Genomic DNA, 22,032 nt, shown 5'->3' on the forward strand with positions numbered 1-22,032 from the left:
GTTCTGCATAATAACATTTTCGTTGTAAGATAAATTGTTAATAGCTAAAGTTAGGGTTTTGAAAGACAGGATCTCACTTAATTGGTTTGAAAAGAATCATTCTTGTTAAGTTTCATCTTCGCGTTCTTGCTGAGAAGCTGTATTTACCTGTCAAAGAAATGTAAATCATTGACTTGGTGAATCTAAACTTTGAGACCATTCAACAGATTTGATGAAGATGAGATAATCTTGGAAATCACACATGCAGATGCACTCTATGTGTAGACATTTTTCATACTCATGCAAAGGTTGTATAAAAATACCTGACAAGATCAGCCTTCAACTATATTTCCTGACAAAAGGATTTATTCTCTTATTATGACAGTCCTTGTTCTTTAACTCACCCAGTTCCAGTTGATCTGTAGGTGAAGGTAGACTTCAGTGACAGAGAAACGTATGAATTCCAGTTGATCATGGGAGCTTTTGTGGCGTCGCCGTTGCTGCTACAGTTATTGCCGTTCTATCTGATACACGGACCAAAACGCATTTTTATTTTGGAATCCAAAATTTAAAAGCTAATATTTTATGTATTATTGTACATCTTAGAGTGTCGCCTGCGGGGATAGCTCAGTTGGGAGAGCGTCAGACTGAAGATCTGAAGGTCGTGTGTTCGATCCACGCTCACCGCATTTTATTTTCTTCTGCTTTTGTGTTGTCATACTTGATACAGATTCCACTAGGCCTCAGTTATATGCTGACCCTAATATCAATGGTCCTTAACTTTGATATGAATATGCCTAATATTCGGAAAATATTTTTATACAAGAAATATAATTTTTTTTATATAATTATTTATTACAAAAATAATAACCTCATAAAAATAAAACATGTTCACTATTTTTCATGTTTCCAAACTAAAAGTTCTATCTTTAGTTTTTCTGTTATAAAGGAGTTTAATTATTATTATTTTCATTTTAAAAATTCTATCATCATAATTCAATTAATAGAATAATTTGTTAGTTCATTTCATATTTATATTGAATAATTTTTTAGTTGATTTCATACTTGTATTATACCTCAATTCATTTTCCTTTACCATTTCAATTTGAAATGGTCTCCCATATCTTCTTTCCTTACTTTTTCTTTTGAGTTAATTGCACAAAATATCTCTAGATATGACCTTCATTTTAAATTCATCTTTAATTTTTAAAATATTCTATATCAATTCTTAAATTATCCTCATTCTGAACTGGTTTTTAGATTTTAAAGTATTCTATATCAATGTCTAAATTATGACCCTCGTTTTAAATTGATTTCTAAATTTTAAAATATTCTATATTAGTCCAAGAACTATGACCCTCATTTTAATTTGGTTCATATGCTTTAAAACATTCTATATTAGTCTTCATACTCTAACTATTATTCCATTTTGATCCTTCTGTTAACATTTTGTTAACTCTATTGATTTTTGAAGGCCGTGACAATCGAATCTGTGATCTTTTAAAAAAGTTTAATATGTTTTTTAAGATCATAGGAATTAAACATGTGACTTTCTAAAAAAAATAATATGTTTTTGAATGTCTTGAGAATTTTTCAAGTCCCGAGTTCAACTCTCAGTACTTTCAAAAATAAATTATTATTTAACAGATACAATTAACATGTTAACGAAATCATTAAAATAAAATGGTATTGATAATTTACTGATTTAAAATATTTTAAAGTTTAATAATCAATTTAGAATAAATATCATAATTTGAAGAATGATACAAAATATTTTAAAATTTAAAGATTAATTTAAAACACGATATAATTTAGAGCATAATGTACAATTATCTTCTTCCCTTCTCTTCTAAACATACTCAAGATTTAGTTGTTTTTTAAATTTGGTTCATCTGGAATTTCTGGCAAAAAAAAAACTGAATTATAGTTTAATTAATTACAACTAAACTAACACATTAACAATAAAAATTACATTAAAACTGCTGAATATACGTTAGAATATGGAAAATTTTAGAATGAACGTCGTACATCGAGGTCGTGGGATCGAGTCTCACGGAGGGCATTTCATAATTCGGAGGTCTTCTACGGAAGCTGTTCTTAACCTGGTGTTAGGGACAACCTACTATCTTACCTCCCCTTACCCCCATTACATATAGGAACAAGGGACAACCATTTGTTGTACATCGATGTATATTATCGATTTTGTCCAATAAACTCATCCATCGTATAAAAAGTATTTCATTATGGAATCAAACATTAGGTGTCGGATAAAGGACAGGGAGCTTAAAACATTACCCCTTCCTCCTCGCATTCATCCCAATTTTTTTTTATAACTAAAAGGTTTTCCCAATTCAATGGAAAAGCACAAAACACAAAAGAAAAACCAAATCTGCATATATAAACACACCTTGTTTTGACCCCAAAGTTCTCCAGCACTACAATTAGTTAATGAATCTCCAGCTGCAAAAATGCACAAAGAATCTTCATGTTAGGGCAATGAACTCCTAATTCATTCCGCATAAAAACGAGCATCGACCTGTTCGGAAACCGAGCTCTCAACAATGTAGCCCTTAGGATGATTCTCTATGCACTTGAGCAGATACTTGAAGGTCTCGATCTTGCAAGGGAGTGTGAGTCCGCCATTGTGATCGTACCTGAATTCCTCCTCGGCTTTTTGTAGCAAAATCTTGAAGACGGGATGCGTAAGGTAGCTCGTCGGAATGATAAACCTCCGAACCTCCGCACCGACATAAACTGCCAAATATCCCTTCGGGACATCGGGTGGTGGTTCGGGACTGGCACAACTTTCCTCATCAGAATCACAATACATAACGTTGGTTAGCCTTTTGTTTAAGGGTCTTGGGACACTGCCAGGACAGTCTCCGGAGCGGGGAGTACTTGGCCTTGAGCCTAATGTGGCAGTTTACCATTTCTGAATGATTTCCTTTAGTCTAACAATCTGCCGGATCCCGGTCACCTTGCCGCCGTCGCCTCGGTCATCCATTGTTAAATTCACTGCAAATATTTAAAAGAACCCCAGAATTGAATTTGTAGGTTTTGTATCATCTTCCACTACATATCCATAAATTGTCCAAGAACAAATCAAATAAATCACCACCTATATAAGAAAAATTGGATTTAAAAGTGCATTGTTTCCTTCAAATGGATCAAACCAACATATATTTATATTATAAAAATGAAGCTAATAAATTACACACTTCCAATCACTATCATGACAGAAAATAAGCAAAGAAATCACCTTCATAATATATTTTTCATCTCAAATACAATGGAAATCCATATCCAAAAGGGCAAAAAATGTTGGCTTTTAAGCATATTGAATCTAGATCTGCCAGATTAAAGGTGTCCTAATTCTCAAAAGTTTAAACTATAATGGCCATATCTAACAATGTAAAATCTAAGATAATTGAACATTTTTATTTTCAATTGCAGAAAAATTTTAAATCCACTCAAGAAAAGTCCAACCCAAATTCCATAATCTAAACATTGTGAAGAATGAAACATCAGGACACAAGTGTCTCTTTCACATAAATTCTATATCTTGGTTGTCAAATCAACCCAAAAACAAAATCTTTATGAAAAACAGAACTTGGAACCTGAATATGTGGGGGAGGATTTAGCAGAGAACCCGAAGAAGAAGGGCCATTGCCAAAGGCTTTGGAGGAAATTTGGGAATGGTATAGCAAATGACAACAAAAAGAAAGGGGGAAAGAGTAAACAAAAAAGAGACCAAATACGCCTTAGAGGAATTATAGAAATGAAGGTTTTTTCTTTTTTAATAATTACTAGTAAATTTGCTGTTTGATTGAAAAATGCTTGTGGCTGTCGCACCAAAATTTTCTTTGGATAAAGCGACTGTATCGGAGGTAGGATTTTTTCCCGTTTTACTTCTCTCTTTGCCCTTTGCTGCCGTTAAACGGCAACTGTTTCCATTTAAAGATATGATTTTTTTAAACGTTTTCAAAATAAAATATATAGCTATATAACTTTGTAATATAATAATATTAATTGATATTTTAAATATATATTTATATATTGATATCCGTTGTTTGATCTAATCACAAATAAGAGTTTATCTTTTGCTCCTTTGATTAAAAGTTTTGTTTGTAAAATTTGTGATGTTATATGTGGATGTGTGAGTTAAATTTGCATAAAACTATATTTATATTATGGTTTAATGAAAAACAAATTATTTAAATATTTTAGATAACTAAAATATTTTTTATTTAAAGTAGGTATTTAACATTTCTAACGTTATAATTTTAGGTGTTTAGTTTATTACGATTGTTAAAAAAATTGTTATCTAAACACATCGTATTTATCTTTTTCAAAATTTTTATTTAAAAATAACTTAAAATTATTATTTTTTAAATAACTTTTTATGAAATTATAAAAATACCCAAAAAAATCATTCCCTTACCCCTTGGAAAATATTCCCCCATAGCACGCCCATAATATGGGGCCAGAAGAGTAGCATGATAAAAAGTATTTGAATGTGTAATTATATTAATTTTGTAATAATTATGTTATTTCTTCCGTTAAATATTATAATGGTAGGTGACTTTTTAAATGATTTCATTAAAAAATTAATAATTAAAATTAAAAGAGACAATAATTAAGAGGTCATAAATATAGTTTATCTTATATTTTTTATTCAACTTTTCAAAAATGATAATATGAAATTTTTATAATAAATAATATTATTAATGCTAAAGTCAAACTCAGACGAACGCCAATTTTTAACATAAAATGATGATTTTGAAACAAATAAATAGTGGGGTGATTATTTTGTAATATTTTATAGTTATGAGACTTAATAAAACAACACCCAATTACATAACATCCTTTTATAAGTTTTAGGGTAAACTACATAGGGACCACCAAACTATTATAAAAAATCATTTTGACCACTAACGTTTCAATTTAATCAATCAGACCACTCACTTATTTAAATGGTTAAACCAAGCAACCAACTGTTAATTTTTAACGGAGATGGTGACGTGTTTGTTGATAAAATTATTATAATTATATATATTTATCCCTATTACTTATATATTATATCAATTTAGTCTTATATTTAATAGATTAAGTAACTTTAATTTTTGAATCAAATTGTACCAAGTGTCACCCACTGATTGGTGAGGTGACCAATCACCTGCTAAACCAACAAGCCAACTTCTTGGTTCCAAAATGACAATATGTTGTATATATTGAATATCATTATGTATTAATAATTAATCTTTTATAATAATTTATGTATTTTTTAATAAAATAATTTATGTATTTTAACTTTAAAAAATATATTTTATTTTTATCTTACATTATTAAATATATTTTATTATAAAATTAAAATAAAATATATATTTAACTCTTATTTTATTTTAAAATTTTATTTTTTTATTCTTATCTAACTTAAAAATATATTTTATCTCATCTTAACTTTTAAAAATATAATTTTATTATCATTTTAACTTTTAAAAATGTATTGTATTCTTACTTTAAATTATTAAATATGTTTTATTTATATATTAACATAAAAATATTTTAATCTTATTTTAGCTTAAACAATATATTTTATTCTTGTCATAACTTAAAATATATATTTTATTCGTATTTTAACTTAAAATGTATATTTTATTCTTATATTGATATAAAATATATATTTTATTTTTATCTTAATTTAAAATTATTATTAACATATATTTAATAAGTTAAGAATAAAATATATTTAATAAGTTAATTTAATAATAATATATATTTTTGGAATATATTTAAATTAAGACAAAATAAAATATATTTTTGAAATTAAAGATAATAACAAAATATATTTTTTAGTTAAAATAAAAATAAAATATATTTTTAAGTAAAATAAGAATAAAATAAACACTTTTAAATAAAAATAATAAAAAATATTTTTAAAAAATAAGTTTAGAATAAAATATATTTAATAATTTAAGATAAAAATATTTATTTTTTAAAGTTGAGAATATAAAATATTATGAAATTAAGTTAATTATTTATACAATATGATACAAAACATATATAACATATTGTCAATTTGAAACCAATATTGTTCTTGGCTCAATGGTTTAGCCCTTGCTCTCTTTCCCAAATGGCCTTGGAAAAGAAAATAAATATATTAATTTAAAATAAATTAAATTAATTTAATCCTTACACTTGGCACTTTTTGATTCGAGAATTAAATTTATTTAATTTAATTAAAATAATGACTAAACTGATAAAATGTGTAAATATTAAGGACTAAATATATAAGTATACCAATGTTATTAACGGACACGTCACCACCTTCGTTAAAAACTAACGGCCGATGACTTGATTGAACCACTTAAATAGTTGGGTGGTTTGATTGATTAAATTGAAACGTTGGTGGTCAAAATGATTTTTTACCATAATTTGATGGTGTCCCTTGTATTTTACCCGAAGTTTTAATAGTAAAAGAAGTAAACGAATCAACGCCTATAATCGAGAGATCGTTTGTCGATATTACCTAAATTATAATGTGTTGCAGTAGGAGTTGCAGTAGGTACCCCCTTTAAGGTTTGCGTTTTTAAGGTTTGTGTCGTAGAAGACTTACGGACAGCAATCGTCCACGCAGTACTAATCCTTTTGGCATTCACCATCTTCTCCCGTATCCCCTATGACCCAATAACCAGCCAATGCAATCCACCAACGATCTCTTATCTTCCTTTCAAACCCACACTCTCTTATTACCACCTATCCCGGAGCTTTCCCATTTTTGTCTCAACCTTTAATGGCTTCTTCTCTCTGTCTCCCAAGCCACACTGTGGCTTCTCTACTCCCTTCCCATACTTCCAAGTCTTCTGTTCCCAAATGTGTCCCAATTCTCTCCAAATCATCGCAGTCTCAATTTCATGGCCTTAACTTCTCTCACTCTTCTGCTTCTCTTTCCATTCCTTGTGTTTCCTCCTTCAAAACTTCCATTTCTGCCAAGGTACATGGCTCTTATATTGGTGGGTTTTTGTTGTTGCAAGTGATTGTTCTTTTATTTTGGTGGTTTTTTTTGTTGTAGGTGAATAAAGGGTCGGTGCCTCCGTCGTTCACGTTGAAAGATCAAGACGGGAAAAATGTGAGCCTTTCCAAGTTTAAAGGGAAGCCTGTGGTTGTGTATTTCTACCCTGCTGATGAAACCCCTGGCTGCACCAAACAGGTGACTGTTTTTAATTTCATCTGGTTCTTTTGTGGAAGCCATTGTTGCCTTGATTTCAGTAATGAAATCTCCTGTTGAATGATGCTTGGATTTTAGTAATGAAATTAGTGAAACTTGGGCAGGCGTGTGCTTTCAGAGATTCTTACGAGAAGTTTAAGAAAGCAGGAGCTGAAGTTATTGGAATAAGTGTTGATACCTCAGAATCACACAAGGTATCACAAAAAATGAGTTATTTCTCAAACGTTTTCATTTACAAAAGTTTCCTAGTTTCTTCCACGTTTTGTTTCTTAGAGAAGACCAACATTACTGAAGCCGTTCTAGTTTCAGAGTGTATGAATCTTTAAAGAGATCGTGCTAATCTTAGAGTTATTCATTCATTGTAAAGATTATACACATCAAGATAAATTTACTTCTAAGACAATAATTTACCACAATATAATAATTTATTCCCACCTTTTACTATTTATTTAAATAGTTTTATCAGTGCTAATACCTCGAAGGACTGACAATTATAAGATTTATACTTTTACAATCATTGCAAGATAGTAATGTGATGAAGATTGGTTGAAGGACTGACAATGATTGTATTTGAATTGACAAGGCCTTTGCGAAGAAGTACAGGCTTCCATATACATTGCTGAGTGATGAGGGGAACAATGTGAGGAAAGAGTGGGGAGTTCCATCCGATCTGTTCGGAGCATTGCCAGGAAGACAGACGTATGTTATTGACAAGAAAGGGGTGGTTCAACTCATTTACAACAACCAGTTCCAGCCCGAGAAACATATCGATGAAACCTTAAAAATGCTTCAAAGTCTGTAAAATCATATGTTTCTTCTTTTTCTTCTTTCCCTTCATCTGCTACTCGCACATGTGTTCTTGGTGTTAGACGAGTGTTTGTATTGTCTAATTCGAAGTAATATTTGTTCATAATATTTCTTAATGCACACACGCTCTTTAATGAGTTCCATATAAATATAAAATTGATTAGAGTTTAAATTTTATTTTTTATACAAGAGCTTAGATTGCAAGCGTTGATGGAAAGAATAACATTATGATTGACACTTGATGGAAAGCATAATCACCGTCTATGGATGAATTTCCAACTCTAGAATATATATTTTTAAATAGATTAATAATTATTTTTAATCATTAAAAAAATCAACTTAAAGAATTATTTTATACAATGATAGAAGTAAAAACAAGAGAGTTACTTATGTATTTTTAACTATTATTTAATATACTAATTATATCAATATCATGTTAAATATAATTTTTATAATTAATATGGTTGGTTCAAGTGATAATCAGTTTGATATAGCTTAAGTAAGTCTCAAGTTTGAGACTTTATGTAAGCAGAAAATCTCTGTTGGAATATTCACCTACTAAAATTAGATGAATGATTCAGGTTGATCTAAATTAGTCAGGACGAATATATATATATATATATATAATTTAGATAGTGTAATGAAAATAGTTATATGAAATTTCATATAAATATTTTCAATTTAATATACAAATTTAGGATTTAGGGTTATAACTAGAGTTATGACTAATCTGTAAAATGCAATCATTACGATGTTTGTAAAGAAAAAACAACCAATTAAATGAAAAAAAATACTTTTACATATAAATCCCGAGTTAAGTCATTTTGTGGTATTTTCTCGACTAAGGAGGTATGTTATACCTCCTTTACAAGATCAATCTCCGAAGAACAACTCTGCAGTAGAAGTCCTAGAAAAATATCTTACTTTTCTTTTTATAAAAATAAAGGATTTTAACATCAACCAACGTTTATTTAATCACCATTTATAATTTTCTATTCAAATTAAAACAAGAAAATCACTTATACCGGTCTTAGCCACCTTATTCTATCAACAAGAAATAATAAATACTGAGCATTAAGACTTGAGCCACCAACTATAATGTGTTAAAGGCGTCCTGCTGTAACTAGAAAAATAAAAGTGAAAACTGTGTCCTTAATAGGGGCCAGCTTCACATGCTCCGGACCAAGGGCAGGTTAATCAACCATTTTTCCTTGACTTTATGACATTTAAAATAATAACAATAATAAATCACACTTTCTGACCCATCCACTTAATCTTCTCTACTAAGACTGTCAAGTGGAAGAAATTGTCACCTTTTTGGTGTGTTCTATAAAAAGTTTAAGAAAATTATACGAAATATAACCAAAAATGTCTGTTTGTTTATTAAACTCATTTATATTATAAAAAAACTGAATTTTCATAATTTATTTTAAATTTTATTATCTAAACTTGAACTTAAAAAAAAAAATTGTCCCTTGTTCCCATATGTAATGGGGTAAGGGGAGATAAGATAGTAAGTTGCTCTCAACACTAGGTTGATAGCAACTTCCGTAGGAGACGTCCAAATTATGAAATGCCCTCTATAGGACTCGATCCCACGACCTCAAGGTTAAAAACCCTTAATTTTAATTAAACTTCCAACCTAATTCACATTAGGTTCTATAGCACCAACGTTCCATCCCTAGCTATAAATCTAGTTCCCCAGCTGAACCTCGCCAAGCATACACTCACTTAAACAACACACTCGGTAACGATGAAGATCCCTTTCTTTATACTTTCTGTTTTCCTCCCTCTCCTCTCTGCCGTCTCGAATCATGGTTCACCGCAAGATCTGGTACGATCATCGTGTGTTCATGCAAGCTACCCAGGGCTCTGCCTCCTCACACTATCTTCCTACTCTGGCCCTGCCAACACCCCACGAGACTTAGCCCAGGCCGCCGTCAAAGTGAGCCTCTCCCGTGTCCGCAGAGTGTCTAGCTACTTGACATCCGCGAGTGTGACAGGGAAGAGCAAGAGGGAACGAGCTGCACTGAGTGACTGTGTGGAGCAGGTAGCCGAATCAGTGGACGGGTTGAGCAGGACACTGGGTGAGTTGACGCGCTTGAGAGGGGAAACGTTCAGGTTCCAGATGAGTAATGCACAGACATGGACAAGCGCGGCATTGACAAACGAGGACACATGCCTCGATGGGTTTAAAAGAGTTGATGGGAAGGTGAAATCTGATGTGAAGAAGATGATCATGAATGTGGCTAAGGTTACCAGTAATGCTCTGTATATGATTAATAGGCTTGATGAAAGTCGCCGCAGAAACCAGTTGAATCCTTGATGATCAATGGATTTGATTTAGATTTCTTACAAATGTTTATGTTGTTTTTAAATCATGTCGTGATTGTAATGTTTGTTTGGTTTCAACATATGCAGGAACGTGAAAACACTTTGTGGTTCAGTGACGCAAATTAACTAAATGACCAAAATCTTCATTGCAGCTTTAAATTGAGGCGAAATAAGAAATCTTAAAACACAACAATGAACTCTAAACATCATCTTTCCTCCTTAACTAGATCCATACAGTTAGGTGTGTTACCTTACTCCCGATAACAACCCTTTTCCAGGACCGAGACAAGGCTTCCCTGAGTCCTCAACATTATCTTAACAGTTTGCTAACTAAACAGCTGCTGAAATTTACACAGATCGGCATTGCGTACCTTCGGTTAATCCAACATATAATAAAACACAGGATGATCGATGCTTGAACTATATGGTTACTTGTAAGGAGCAAATATGATTGAGGAGTTGTGGCCGCCAAACCCGAAAGAATTAGACAATGCTGCCTTAACATCCAGTCTTTCTTTCTTTGGTCCAACAAGCACATTTCTGTCCTGCATTAGATGTGTTGTTGGCATACATAGGATAGTGACATTAGTAAATCAAGGGGAGAAGAGAAAGGAAAAGACAAAGTTCGATTTAGAAAGATGTCATGAAGCAAAAACTGCTGCAACGCACAACTTTAAAGAAAACATCAAAGGATGAGGAGAAGGGGAAACATACCACTTCTTCGTCCGGGTTTTCCAGGTTAATGTTTGGATGAACCCAACCAGTCCTTATTGCCTACAAAAGAAATAGAGATTACCAGGTTGGTGTTCAGATTCCGAAAATGAAAGAAGAAGAAAAACGACACAGAATGGGACGAAACATGGTAACTGTGAATGATGTTGTCATACCATATAGGCATGAATATATATGTATGTGTATATATATATATACTGAAAGCAAGGGTATTATTTGTGTACAGAACAGAACCCAACCAACAAAAAATCATCACCAAAAGAACAAAATTACAGCCACAAAACCCGTTTTCTAAATCCAACATAAAAGGATAACGAAATCTCTAAATCACACACCTGTACTGATGCAACAGCTTCCACAGCACCAGCGGCTCCCAGTAGGTGACCAATCATTGATTTTGTGGAGTTCACTCTTAACTGGTCATAACCATAGATCTCATCAATAATCACAATGCAGAAATATTGAAAACAGGTTACATACACAAAGATCAAACCATTAGAGAAAAGTATGGCCAATAACCTCGGAATTCTTGCCAAAACAGTGTAGGAGAGCTTGGTACTCTTTAACGTCTCCTGCTGGTGTAGATGTAGCATGGGCATTAATATAATTTACATCGTCTCTAGATACTCCAGACTGAGCCAAGGCATTTTCTATGCAGCGAACGATACCAACTCCTATTTTCAGATTTCACAAGATGAATGTCAGTTTAATCTTTCATAACAGTATCATGTGCTGCTGCGGGAGCGGGAAACTAAAGACATGTCCAAAAGCCTAAAAAAGGCTAAAGTCAACTACTGCTTATGTAGACAAGTTCCAACCTTATCTTTGCAGCACTGCCATCACAGAGAATTAGCAGAAGAATGTAAATATGACTGGTCGTCTAGCATCAAAGTTGAGAACAATAGATCAAGATGTTGATCTAAAGTTCGTCTTAACTCTATTTTATGCAGAATTATTATCATAAAAATGTCGTGCAAGATTTTTTTTCTCACTGAAACTAAAGCTCTACAATGAAATACCACATAGCAAGACAATACAGATTAAGAAAGAAAGAATTGTAATAATAAAGATGTGGCTTATTACCATCAGGGTGTGGCTCAGTCATATGATAGGCATCACAAGTGAAGCTCCCACCTAGGAATTCTGCATAGATGGTCGCACCTCTCCTCTGCAAAATTAGAAACCAAAAATAGGTAAATCTTCCATCAAGCAACAATCTTAATCTACATTTTTGGTAAATTCACTAGAAACGGTAGCCGGTAGGTGAAAACTTATGGCTCAGGGCCTTGTAGGGTTAACAGCAGTGTACCTTAGCATGTTCCAATTCTTCTAAAAGCAGAACCCCAGCACCTTCCCCCATGACAAATCCATCACGATTCTGTGCAAAAAAATTAGGATCATCATCAAAGTAAAAAATGCATGAACTGGACTGAAAATTGATTTGCACTGAATAACTGCCTTTGATTAGAAAGCACTCAATATATACACAGTAAATTTGCTGAAAGCACTGTTTTCAGATGTATAACTTAATTCATAGTGTTGTGACCTAAAAGAGTTATAAGGCACGAGGTACTAGACTCCATTTTCCATAACAAAACAACAAGGCTCTTACATATTCAAATGATAAAATAGTTATCGTGAGTTTAAATGTTGTTACTTCGTTAACTCATTCTCAGTTTTATTTCTTTTATTTGATATGTATATAGAACCCACAGCAAAAGGAAAAACGAAGGTCCGGATTCTCAAAATTTATTGAAACATTACAACATCCCATGGGCGTGAAGCTTTGGTAGGATCACCATTCCTCTCAGAGAGTGCTCTGCATGCCACAAATCCTCCCAACCCTGAATTTTAAAGAATCATAAAACAGAGTACGTCTGCTTGTAGCAAGTTGAAAGATTATAAATGCACTAGATAAGAAAGCAAAAAAGAGATACCAATGGGTATAATTGCAGCATCAGAGCCACCACAGAGCATCATGTCCTACAATTTGTTTCAAACACCTCAGATATAGCACATTCAGATTATTTAATGATATATTGGAATTTTTTCTTTGCTCAACTTACAGCTTCGCCTCTAATCATGTGGTTTGCTGCATTTAATATACAAAAGTTGCTTGTAGCACACGCAGTGGAGATTGAATAGTTAGGACCCATCCATCCCTGAAGAAATCATCAGTTTAAAGCTTGAAGTTCAAATTTTGAACTTCCATCAAAATACACTTCTTGTATTGCAGAATCTAAAATTTAGGCTAACCAAATCCATTGCTAGCATCGCGGAACCCATATTTGTAGTAGCGAATGGTACACAAAATGGATTCATCTTCTTGTATGAAATCCGCAAAGCTTCAATTGCATCGTTGAAAACCTGTTCATCCCACAAACCTGCTATATGAATCAATGGATAAACAAAGAAAAGCTACACTGTAAAGGAGTTTGTTCCTTAATCGTGTTTTAAGGTCAACTCGATGTCTTGTTGCCACCATATATTACTAAATAGATTTGTTATAAACTATAAACTCAGAATTTACCTTCATACCACCCATTGCTGAACCTATCAAAACTCCACATTTCTCTTTATCTAACTCCTCCATTACATCTTCAGTTACTCCACCGTCTTCCAAGGCTTTCTTTCCAGCAATAAGCATATAAAGCATGAACTTATCCATCCTCTTGGAAAGTTTTGGTGCAATCCATCCATCGGCTGACAAAGATTTGATCTCTCCAGCAATTCTCTGGAGAAAGAAAATTAGAGCACTAAGAACAAGCACTTGTACAAATAACAGCAGATGAAAGATCCAAAACACAACTTACAGTAGGAAACTGGGCGCAGTCAAAAGCCTCGATTTCACTTATACCACTGGCACCCTCAAGCAAATTGTTGTAGAAGACATCGGGGTCGTGGCCAAGTGGAGTTACCACTCCCATCCCGGTCACAACAACCCGTCTTTGCTTCGTAGGAGGTTTCTGCTTTATCATGATTTCTCTTGCAGGTTGCACAGCTATAGCCATGGCTTCTACTATGTTTAACCCGCAATTACAGTTACACATAATTTAACCAGTAAGTTATAGTAAATTCGGTGCATGAAGAAATTTATGCTCACTATCACCACCATATAGCAGATATGGAGAAACATAGACAAACAATCACATATGCATAGAAAAGCCAAGAGACTCGGTAAGCAAAAACAAATATGTTCCTATATGATATCAAGGAGGCAGCTAATCCATAAGAAGATAAATACTAGGATGCTCACCAAAACAGGACAATAAATTCTACCAGCCTACACCAACTTACCCTAAATACTCACACCTAAGTCCATGTAACAGGTTTTTCCTTAGAATTTATATTATTTGAGAAAAAACCTCAATATACTCTATATTCAAGTAGCCTTTTTTTCCCTTTCAATTTCATTTCCTAAATTGTTTTTGAGCAATGCAATTAAAGAAAGGAAATATATATTTTTTGTTCAACAGGATATGTGTGTGTGAGCGCGCGCGTGTGTGCGTGCGCGTGCATGTGTATACATAAAGAAAAAAAAACACACACGCACACACTTATGTGAGGAAGGGTCAAATTCAAACAACAAAAGAAATTAAATACATCATAAAGAAGACTAAACTCTTGTCAGATATTAAACAAATAAAAATAACGAAAAGGCAAAAGAACCCAGATTCCTAAAGCCGCTAAAATTTTACCAGAACGGGCAGCTCCCCGGTTGATCCTCCAGTGGTTGCGATTATTATTGAAGGAAACATTTATTGATCCAAAAAAAGACGAGGAGCTTCCATTTAGACCAGTTTTGGAGGAATGGTAGTCATTACAGGGCTCAAAAGCCAAGCAGTAAGTCATCATCAAGCCTTGAAATCGTGATCCACAAAATGAAGAAACCGAACCACCGGTTTTGCTTCTGGGTGAACCGGCGCTGCATGGAGCAATAAGAGATTTCCTTCTATTACAAGCCCAATAACCGTCTCTCTTTGAAGAAGAAGAGACTGATGAATGTAGCAGTGGAGACTGTGACTGCTTACAGAGCGGACTAGCCAAAGATGAAGAAGCCATCACCAAAAAGCAAATAAAAACTGAATATAAAAGAGTTTGAGAAATTGGGCTTGGACAAAGATAGACTCTTAATGTGAGTTTAATCAAAATCTAGTAGCCCATCACCATAAAAAAGAAGTGACCAAAAATGAAAATATACAAGAAGAAGAAGAAACGATCTGCTCGATTGCATTCGATTCGGAAAAAAAAACTATGAATCTGGAAAATCTCAGACAGGCAAGTACTTGTTTCTCTCTCTTTTATTTGCTTATTCTCTGCTGAGAGAGTCTCGACTGATAATTAATACCAACAATATAGCAGCAACAAGGATTTTTTTTAATTTGTTAGCAGATCAGAAATAAATTATTTTTAGGTAAACCACACATTTAGTACCTAAATTATTACTTTTGTTTTTTTTTGGTACCCAAACTTTATCTTATTTCAAATTCATATCAAACGTTTAGTTTATATTTCATTTTGTTACCTTACAGTTAAAAACTTAACGGTGATATTGACGTGTCACCATAAGGTAATGTCACGTCATCATTGAAAAATTAAAAGATATTACGTCAACAGTTCTGTTAATTTTTTAACGGTAGAGTACCAACTTGAAATCTAAATTAAACTTTAGGTATGATTTTGAAATAAAATAAAGTTTGACTACTATCACATAACAAAAGTAATAGTTTAGATACTAAATGTGTAGTTTATCCATTATTTTTTAAAAAGAAAGTTTAATTATTTTATTATTTTCTTAACTTAAAATTATTATCTAAATTTCTTTTCAAAATAAAAGTTTTTACTGTTGATAATAATAATTGATCGTTTTATTATAAAAACAATTAACAATAAAATAAACTATCATCACATCCTTCATATTTATATAAATTTATACATTAACAATATATTTAAATTAATGATATGTTACAAACAAATGTGAAATTATATTCTTAACTATAAAATAAATAAATAATAGACAGAAAAATAATTTTTGGATAATATTAAACAAGTGGGCAGATCAAATACATGAAACGTTGGAAGTATCGAACCAACCATAGCAAAGAAACTCAAAATTCAAACCTAAAATTAAATAATTATTATGAAAAAAAAGTATGAACCATTCTTTGAACTTTGTGTATTTAACAATAAGTTTAAACATTATTGATTAATTAATTAATAAAGCTGAATAGGACAGTTTTGTTGTGTTTTATATTTGATTTGTAAAATTTGACAAATTGATTTCCCCAAACATGTTTACGTCAGTCTCCACTGCTTGGCCTATTTATTAAATATCAGTTGTTAAAATATAATATCTATTTTAACATTTATTTATGATTATAACTCATCAAATAGTTTTAGTGATTAAATAGAATATTATTTTCTTTAAAGATTTTAAATATCAGCAACTTATTTGTATCAAATAATATAAAAACCGTGTTTAAAATGAATATTAAAAGAATAATGGATAAAATAAAATAAAAACAAAATCTTTATAACATGAATAAAATATTTACAATAACTAAAAAATGTAGTATTATGGAAGAAAAAAATAACAATACTGACAAACAATAAAAAAAATATTGTGTGGCGATAAGTTCTTTGTGAATGAATTTCACAGAACGGTGGAATAGTACATGTCAAATATGATGAATACAATGCAAATATTGGATATGATATCTTGAGTGTATAATAATTTTGTCATGAACTCGACACTGGTGGAATACAATATGGTGAATATTGCAACAGTACTATCAATGGTGTATGATGTGTTACTTTGAATGGTAATGATGAGGACAAATCGAAAGGTTTCGCTCTTTTTTAATTAGTTGTGGGATGATGATGTTGCATTGGAGGACGCTTATAGATCTGGTTCATTCTAAATCAGATAGTAGATATGGCTTCCCGTGTTGCATGAACCATCTCATGTAATCACTCGAAATCATCATATCAAGACTTGGGGGGAAAAATGGTGATTGGGAATACGATCATAACGTGTCTCACATCATCTATCAACTTTGTGTAAATTATCTAAGTCAATAGTTGGTCCTGGAATAGACCTAAATAGAAACCAAACTGACAAAGAACATGATCACTTCTATGTCATTCAACAATAATGTAACATATAAGAGGCACAATCGCTTATCATACATCTCATTAACCATTCGGCTCAAGTGGAATTCAAGCCGTTAATCCTATATTTAAATAAGACATCTATTGGAACCATAATATGAAAATTTTAATTATTAAAACACTCCTCTAATCCTATTTTATGCTTGATCAATAACTTGATATCTCGAACTTTCTTCGAGATATCACGATGACTTAAATTTCTTTTACCATTTCTTTAACATGAAAAAAATATTTACATTAACTATAACAAAAAAATATCATTTGAATAATTACTTATTTATGTGTCAAATAAGAAATGGAATGATCTAAATATGATAGAGAAGACAAATGATTTGTCAACACGTGAGCATAAAAAAAACATGTGATATCACGCCCAAAATTTAAGATGAAGAAGACATCTTTCGATAATGTTTTTACTCGGATCATCCTACACATTCCTCGAAAGATAAATGTTAAAACAACCAATCTTCAACTAAATGTGTCAACTTCTCTAAATCTATGATGTGACGCAGCCACGTTACACCACATTACATTCATTTAATTGCGAGATTTGTCGAGCGTTAGAATTCCTCCTTTGATCCGTAAAATATAAAAGCACATGTGTGATAAGAACTAAGATGAATTTCCACCCAGGTTTATAAAAAAAAAATCCATAAAATAGTGCGGTTGGTTCGTACTTAATTCTTCTTGGTTTAAAGTCATAAATTAGGTTGATTTAAGTCCCAAGTATAAACAAGAAAATTTTAGCAAATATGTCATTTTTATCCCGTTTGATTGGCCGTTTAAGTTTCTTTCCCCCCTTCTTCCCCTTCTTTTTTTTTTTTTTTTTGCATGCTACTCCTAGCCGTCGCGAGGTGATTTTCGGTTGCCATCTATTGACATCAACTCTCCGTTCAAGATGATTTTTACTCGAAGGTTGACCTCAACGTCATGGTTGTAGATCCAACTGTCACCAATGAGATCTCTTTTCTTTCTCCCTCTCTTTTTTCTCTTCTCATATTCCCTCCATTTAATTTTTTTCTTCATTATTGGGAAAAGAACGATCATCGTACGTCTCTTTTGCCGGTGAGTTTCTCATTGGTGTTGGTGCCTTCAATAATCCCTGTCGATCCTAGACAAAATAAAAAAATCTAAAACTATTGAGCTTGAGATGCTAGCCCAGTAGCAATAGACCCACATGAGAGCCCAATAGTGTGAGCCCACTCTACTCTGCCAAGCTCACCTGATGACCCAGTAGTTTGTCCAATAGTCGACCTACTTTGAAGGCCTAGTCACTGGCTCAGTTTGATCGAGCCAACCTAAATGAGTTAAATCAAGCCATTGAGTCGAATCACTGAACCGTTTCGTCAAGCCATTAAACCGAGACACCAAGCTATCTAGTTAAGCCAAGCGCCGTCTAGACGAGTTGTTGAGCCGAGACACTGAGTTATCTAGATAAGTGACCGAGTTGTTAAGCCGAGTTGACTCGTTCATCACATTAACTTTGACTTTTGAGCGCGTTGACTTTGACAAGTGAGTTGAGTTTTAGCGTTAGCTTCTCCTATTCGATCTGTTTTATTTGAATATCATATGTATTATCCCGTTATTAATGTATGGCGTTATTTCTATCTATTTGAGGATATCAAATCGAAATTTTGTATCATTAGAAGTGCATTATCGTCACAAAATCGAAGGTGAATGATGTCAAGTCATGTGAATAAGATTAGTACACCTCGAATATTGAAGTGTTTCATGACTTTCATAAGTTTAATGCTTTGTTGGTCTGATATGATTGCATGATATGATATTTGAGTAATGGATAATGGATTGATATGATAACATGACATGATATTCGAGTAATTGATAGTAAATTACTAAAATACCCTGATTAATGGTAGAGGTTAAAAGCAAAAAAAAATGAATGGATAAATTATAAGATCCATGGTTAATAATTAAGATTCTTGTTCTTGTCCTATGGATATCTAGTGTGCCCTTGAGTCAAGGAAAATGACTAGACCATCTTTATAGACCAAAATACCTTTATCAATATCTTACCATAAGTATCTATACTCTCAATAATGTATTAATATCTACTTTTGGTTTACACGCTTTGCCATAAAGATTTTGCCTTTTTTTTTACAATCGAATCCTTCATTCTTCACGTTTGTGCAATCAGAGTCCTGATTCTTGACATTTCTTCAAAGTTCTATAATATTGAGACAAAGTCTGGGGTTTAAAGTTCAATATTTATGATTTCGATAATCAAGAAACTTAAGGGCGTTACATCTTATATGAAAATCTAATATTACACCACGTAATATCAGTTGATACTCCCAAGTAAAAAGTGATACTGTACAAGAACACACCTTATACCAATAATTATTAGTGTTAGGTAGAAGTAACTTTACATTGTTTATATAAAGAACTTTTGAGCTAAACCAATTTCATACTCCTACTTTGGGACGTTTTAAAACTTTATTATATCCAAAAAGAATAATAAAGCTCTCAAGGAAAATGTCTCACAAACTCTCTCATGCTTACTACAATAAAATTACTAACAATTCTCATGCATGATCCGCTCTCATATCTCACAAACGATAGATGGAGAGATGAAGAAAAACTACTACAAAGCTTTGCTTTACGTTTCTTCTTCGATTAAATTATACTTTCAATACAATATTATTCATATAATACATTAGCAGAAAGTATATGGGACGTACAAAAATTGCCCCCTCCAAATATATATTTGGTTATTAAAGTGCCTAGAATTTGGTTCAAGTTCAGAAATTCCAAAGAAAATATTCTGGATTTGAAATCTCGTCAAGATTATCTTCTTCACACTCGATCTCAGGCATCAATGATCCCAGAAAATCAATTGAAAAGTCATCCAATTCGGGAAATATCCCATAACCCGAACCCTTTTTCAAAGCATCCAGAAACGACCCGTCAACGGACAACTCACCGTCGTACCTTGCTGTGTCGACTGAAACCGACGGCGAAGGGGGTTCAGTTTGAAACCCATAGGTGTACTGCTCCGAATGGGTCATCGGAGGCTCCGAGTTGGCAAAACGTGCTGCGACTGCTTGGATTTCTGACGTCGTCAAAGTCCTTCCACCGGCTATATCCGGTGGATTATCTGGGAAGTTGAACTTAGCAGAACGGCCGCGTAAACAGAAAAGAGCAGCGTCGAAAGCTCGTGCCGCCTTCTCGGCGGTGTTGTAAGATCCCAGCCAAATCCTTTCCCGACTGTTGGGTAGTCTGATCTCCGACACCCATTTCCCCCATTTTCGCTTTCGAGCACCCTTGAATCGCGAATGGATTCTCTGGGTCTCGGTCGCATCATGGCTCTGGCTTACGTGTTGCTTCACCATTGTTGGGCCTGGAGTTTTGTTTTTTCTATCTTGGGAATTGTTAAAATACTTACAGTAAGAGATTTGATGGTTTTGGTTTGAGAAAATATGGGAATTTGCGGCTCTAATTTATACGTGGAGTGGCGGAGGTTGAGGAAGAAGTGATGACACTCTGACCGGAGAGTGATCAGTCAAAGAAAGTGAGGCGCGTTTGATTTGGATTTTACAAGCCGTAAAACGCTAAAGGACGGACACGTGGCGTAATGCTGTAACTATTACGTACCCGGGAGAAAAAAATATTTTCCACCACGTGGGCCTTGTATTACTCGTGCCCAAATTCATCTACAGCTGTTTTATTTATTTATTTTGGGTTAATTACACTAGAGTCCCCAAATTATTACTAAATTTTAAAACATGTCAATTGATTCTTAAATTAAAATATCTTTAATCTTTTTTGATAAGTTATTGTATTATCCCAAGAAGCAAATTAACTGCTACAAACAAACTAGTATATTAATTATTTACATTGTATATTATATTAAATCTTTTATATATACTTCTTACTAATTGTATCGCTTATCATCTTTAAGATCTCTACATAGAATTATTGGAGGTATACAATTTTCTTTTCATGTAATATAGACCTCTACATAGAATCATATAACTTGGTATTCTTTTTATTATGATTTATAAGTCTTTGATAAGTTTTGAGAAATTTACTTCTGTAAATGTCATGTTCAGTTAAATTACTCAATACGTTAAATTTTGCTTTAGGAATCTTTTTATTTAAAAGTGTGCTTTTCAAGGTGAAAAAGTTTCTTTCCATCTCACAAGTAATGTCAAACACTTTAAAGTTAAAATTATGAAATGACCATCCAGCTCAGTTGGTAGAGCATAAGGCTCTTAATCTTGGGGTTGTAGGATCGAGTCTCACGGAGGCCATTTCATAATTTGAAGGTCTCCTACGGAAGTTGCTCTAAACCTGACGTTTGGGGCAGCCTACTATTCTACCTCCCCCTTATCCCATTACATATGGGAGTAAGGGTTAACTAATTTTTTTTAAAGTTAAAATCATGAATAGAAAATTACTTTTTCATCTTAAAAGTTACAATTTCTAGCTTTTTGATGTCAAAAATCAAATGAAATTATATTTTTATCCTTAATTATTTAATTTATTGATATTAAATGTTGTGCAAACATAATTTATAGTCCAAAACATATTAATTACTTAGAAATATTAAACATATTAGACTCGTGCAATTAAAGACTAATTTTTCATTTAAGTCCACAATTCATATTAAATACTTAGAAAAGTTTAAATTTTTTATTTTATATATTAAAAAAATATTAATGAAATGTCATAATTTTTTATATTTTTGTAATTTAAATTGGTTTATTTTATATATCATAATATTAAATAATTTATATATCAATTAAATTAACTTGTTTTTA

General features: G+C 32.4%; 5 protein-coding genes and 1 non-coding gene across 7 annotated transcripts; 3 read left to right on the forward strand and 3 right to left on the reverse strand.

The window, feature by feature from the left end:
* The first annotated feature begins 595 nt into the window (after positions 1 to 595).
* TRNAF-GAA lies at positions 596 to 668 on the forward strand. Its single transcript has one exon. It is a non-coding gene; the product is annotated as a tRNA-Phe (tRNA).
* A 1,686-nt stretch (positions 669 to 2,354) lies between these two features.
* On the reverse strand, positions 2,355 to 3,713 carry LOC120149690 (auxin-induced protein 15A-like). The gene is made up of 3 exons (XM_039162422.1): positions 3,597 to 3,713; positions 2,516 to 2,994; positions 2,355 to 2,439 (listed from the first exon to the last, which is right to left on the reverse strand). The coding sequence occupies exons 2-3, from the start codon at positions 2,807 to 2,809 to the stop codon at positions 2,425 to 2,427; spliced, it is 309 nt and encodes a 102-aa protein (XP_039018353.1). The 5' UTR covers positions 2,810 to 2,994; positions 3,597 to 3,713; the 3' UTR covers positions 2,355 to 2,424.
* Positions 3,714 to 6,653: 2,940 nt separating this feature from the next.
* LOC120149686 (peroxiredoxin Q, chloroplastic-like) lies at positions 6,654 to 8,117 on the forward strand. Its single transcript, XM_039162418.1, has 4 exons — positions 6,654 to 6,973; positions 7,052 to 7,189; positions 7,312 to 7,401; positions 7,791 to 8,117. Exons 1-4 carry the CDS (start codon positions 6,773 to 6,775, stop codon positions 8,007 to 8,009), a joined length of 648 nt encoding a protein of 215 aa, XP_039018349.1. The 5' UTR covers positions 6,654 to 6,772; the 3' UTR covers positions 8,010 to 8,117.
* A 1,628-nt stretch (positions 8,118 to 9,745) lies between these two features.
* LOC120149688 (pectinesterase inhibitor 3-like) lies at positions 9,746 to 10,434 on the forward strand. Its single transcript, XM_039162420.1, has one exon. It carries the CDS (start codon positions 9,768 to 9,770, stop codon positions 10,338 to 10,340), a length of 573 nt encoding a protein of 190 aa, XP_039018351.1. The 5' UTR covers positions 9,746 to 9,767; the 3' UTR covers positions 10,341 to 10,434.
* A 35-nt stretch (positions 10,435 to 10,469) lies between these two features.
* Positions 10,470 to 15,157, reverse strand: LOC120149684 (3-oxoacyl-[acyl-carrier-protein] synthase II, chloroplastic-like). Of its 2 annotated transcripts, none has more exons than XM_039162416.1 (13): positions 14,779 to 15,157; positions 13,894 to 14,096; positions 13,611 to 13,814; positions 13,337 to 13,447; positions 13,147 to 13,242; positions 13,018 to 13,063; positions 12,845 to 12,924; positions 12,390 to 12,458; positions 12,164 to 12,248; positions 11,600 to 11,754; positions 11,416 to 11,496; positions 11,063 to 11,122; positions 10,470 to 10,893 (listed from the first exon to the last, which is right to left on the reverse strand). In XM_039162416.1, the coding sequence occupies exons 1-13, from the start codon at positions 15,140 to 15,142 to the stop codon at positions 10,777 to 10,779; spliced, it is 1,671 nt and encodes a 556-aa protein (XP_039018347.1). In that variant the 5' UTR covers positions 15,143 to 15,157; the 3' UTR covers positions 10,470 to 10,776. The 2 variants fall into 2 exon arrangements, with proteins under 2 accessions (XP_039018347.1, XP_039018346.1); XM_039162415.1 differs by having other exon boundaries at positions 13,894 to 14,099.
* Positions 15,158 to 20,010: 4,853 nt separating this feature from the next.
* LOC120149687 (ethylene-responsive transcription factor ERF017-like) lies at positions 20,011 to 20,639 on the reverse strand. Its single transcript, XM_039162419.1, has one exon. It carries the CDS (start codon positions 20,599 to 20,601, stop codon positions 20,011 to 20,013), a length of 591 nt encoding a protein of 196 aa, XP_039018350.1. The 5' UTR covers positions 20,602 to 20,639.
* Positions 20,640 to 22,032: the final 1,393 nt, after the last annotated feature.

This window comes from Hibiscus syriacus, unplaced genomic scaffold (assembly GCF_006381635.1).
Source record: "Hibiscus syriacus cultivar Baekdansim isolate YM2019G1 unplaced genomic scaffold, ASM638163v2 tig00111008_pilon, whole genome shotgun sequence".
Lineage (NCBI taxonomy): Eukaryota > Viridiplantae > Streptophyta > Magnoliopsida > Malvales > Malvaceae > Hibiscus > Hibiscus syriacus.

Bases quoted from the DNA above. Each gene is read 5' to 3' on its own strand.
- LOC120149690 (XM_039162422.1), bottom strand. From the start codon at position 2,809: ATGTATTGTGATTCTGATGAGGAAAGTTGTGCCAGTCCCGAACCACCA.
- LOC120149686 (XM_039162418.1), top strand. From the start codon at position 6,773: ATGGCTTCTTCTCTCTGTCTCCCAAGCCACACTGTGGCTTCTCTACTC. The intron at 6,974-7,051 runs GTACATGGCTCT...TTTTTGTTGTAG, and splicing joins AAACTTCCATTTCTGCCAAG to GTGAATAAAGGGTCGGTGCC. The intron at 7,190-7,311 runs GTGACTGTTTTT...AAACTTGGGCAG, and splicing joins CCCCTGGCTGCACCAAACAG to GCGTGTGCTTTCAGAGATTC.
- LOC120149688 (XM_039162420.1), top strand. From the start codon at position 9,768: ATGAAGATCCCTTTCTTTATACTTTCTGTTTTCCTCCCTCTCCTCTCT.
- LOC120149684 (XM_039162415.1), bottom strand. From the start codon at position 15,142: ATGGCTTCTTCATCTTTGGCTAGTCCGCTCTGTAAGCAGTCACAGTCT. The intron at 14,100-14,778 runs GTAAAATTTTAG...GGTTAAACATAG, and splicing joins CCGGGGAGCTGCCCGTTCTG to TAGAAGCCATGGCTATAGCT. The intron at 13,064-13,146 runs GTAAGTTGAGCA...AACAAATTGTAG, and splicing joins ACATGATTAGAGGCGAAGCT to GACATGATGCTCTGTGGTGG.
- LOC120149687 (XM_039162419.1), bottom strand. From the start codon at position 20,601: ATGGTGAAGCAACACGTAAGCCAGAGCCATGATGCGACCGAGACCCAG.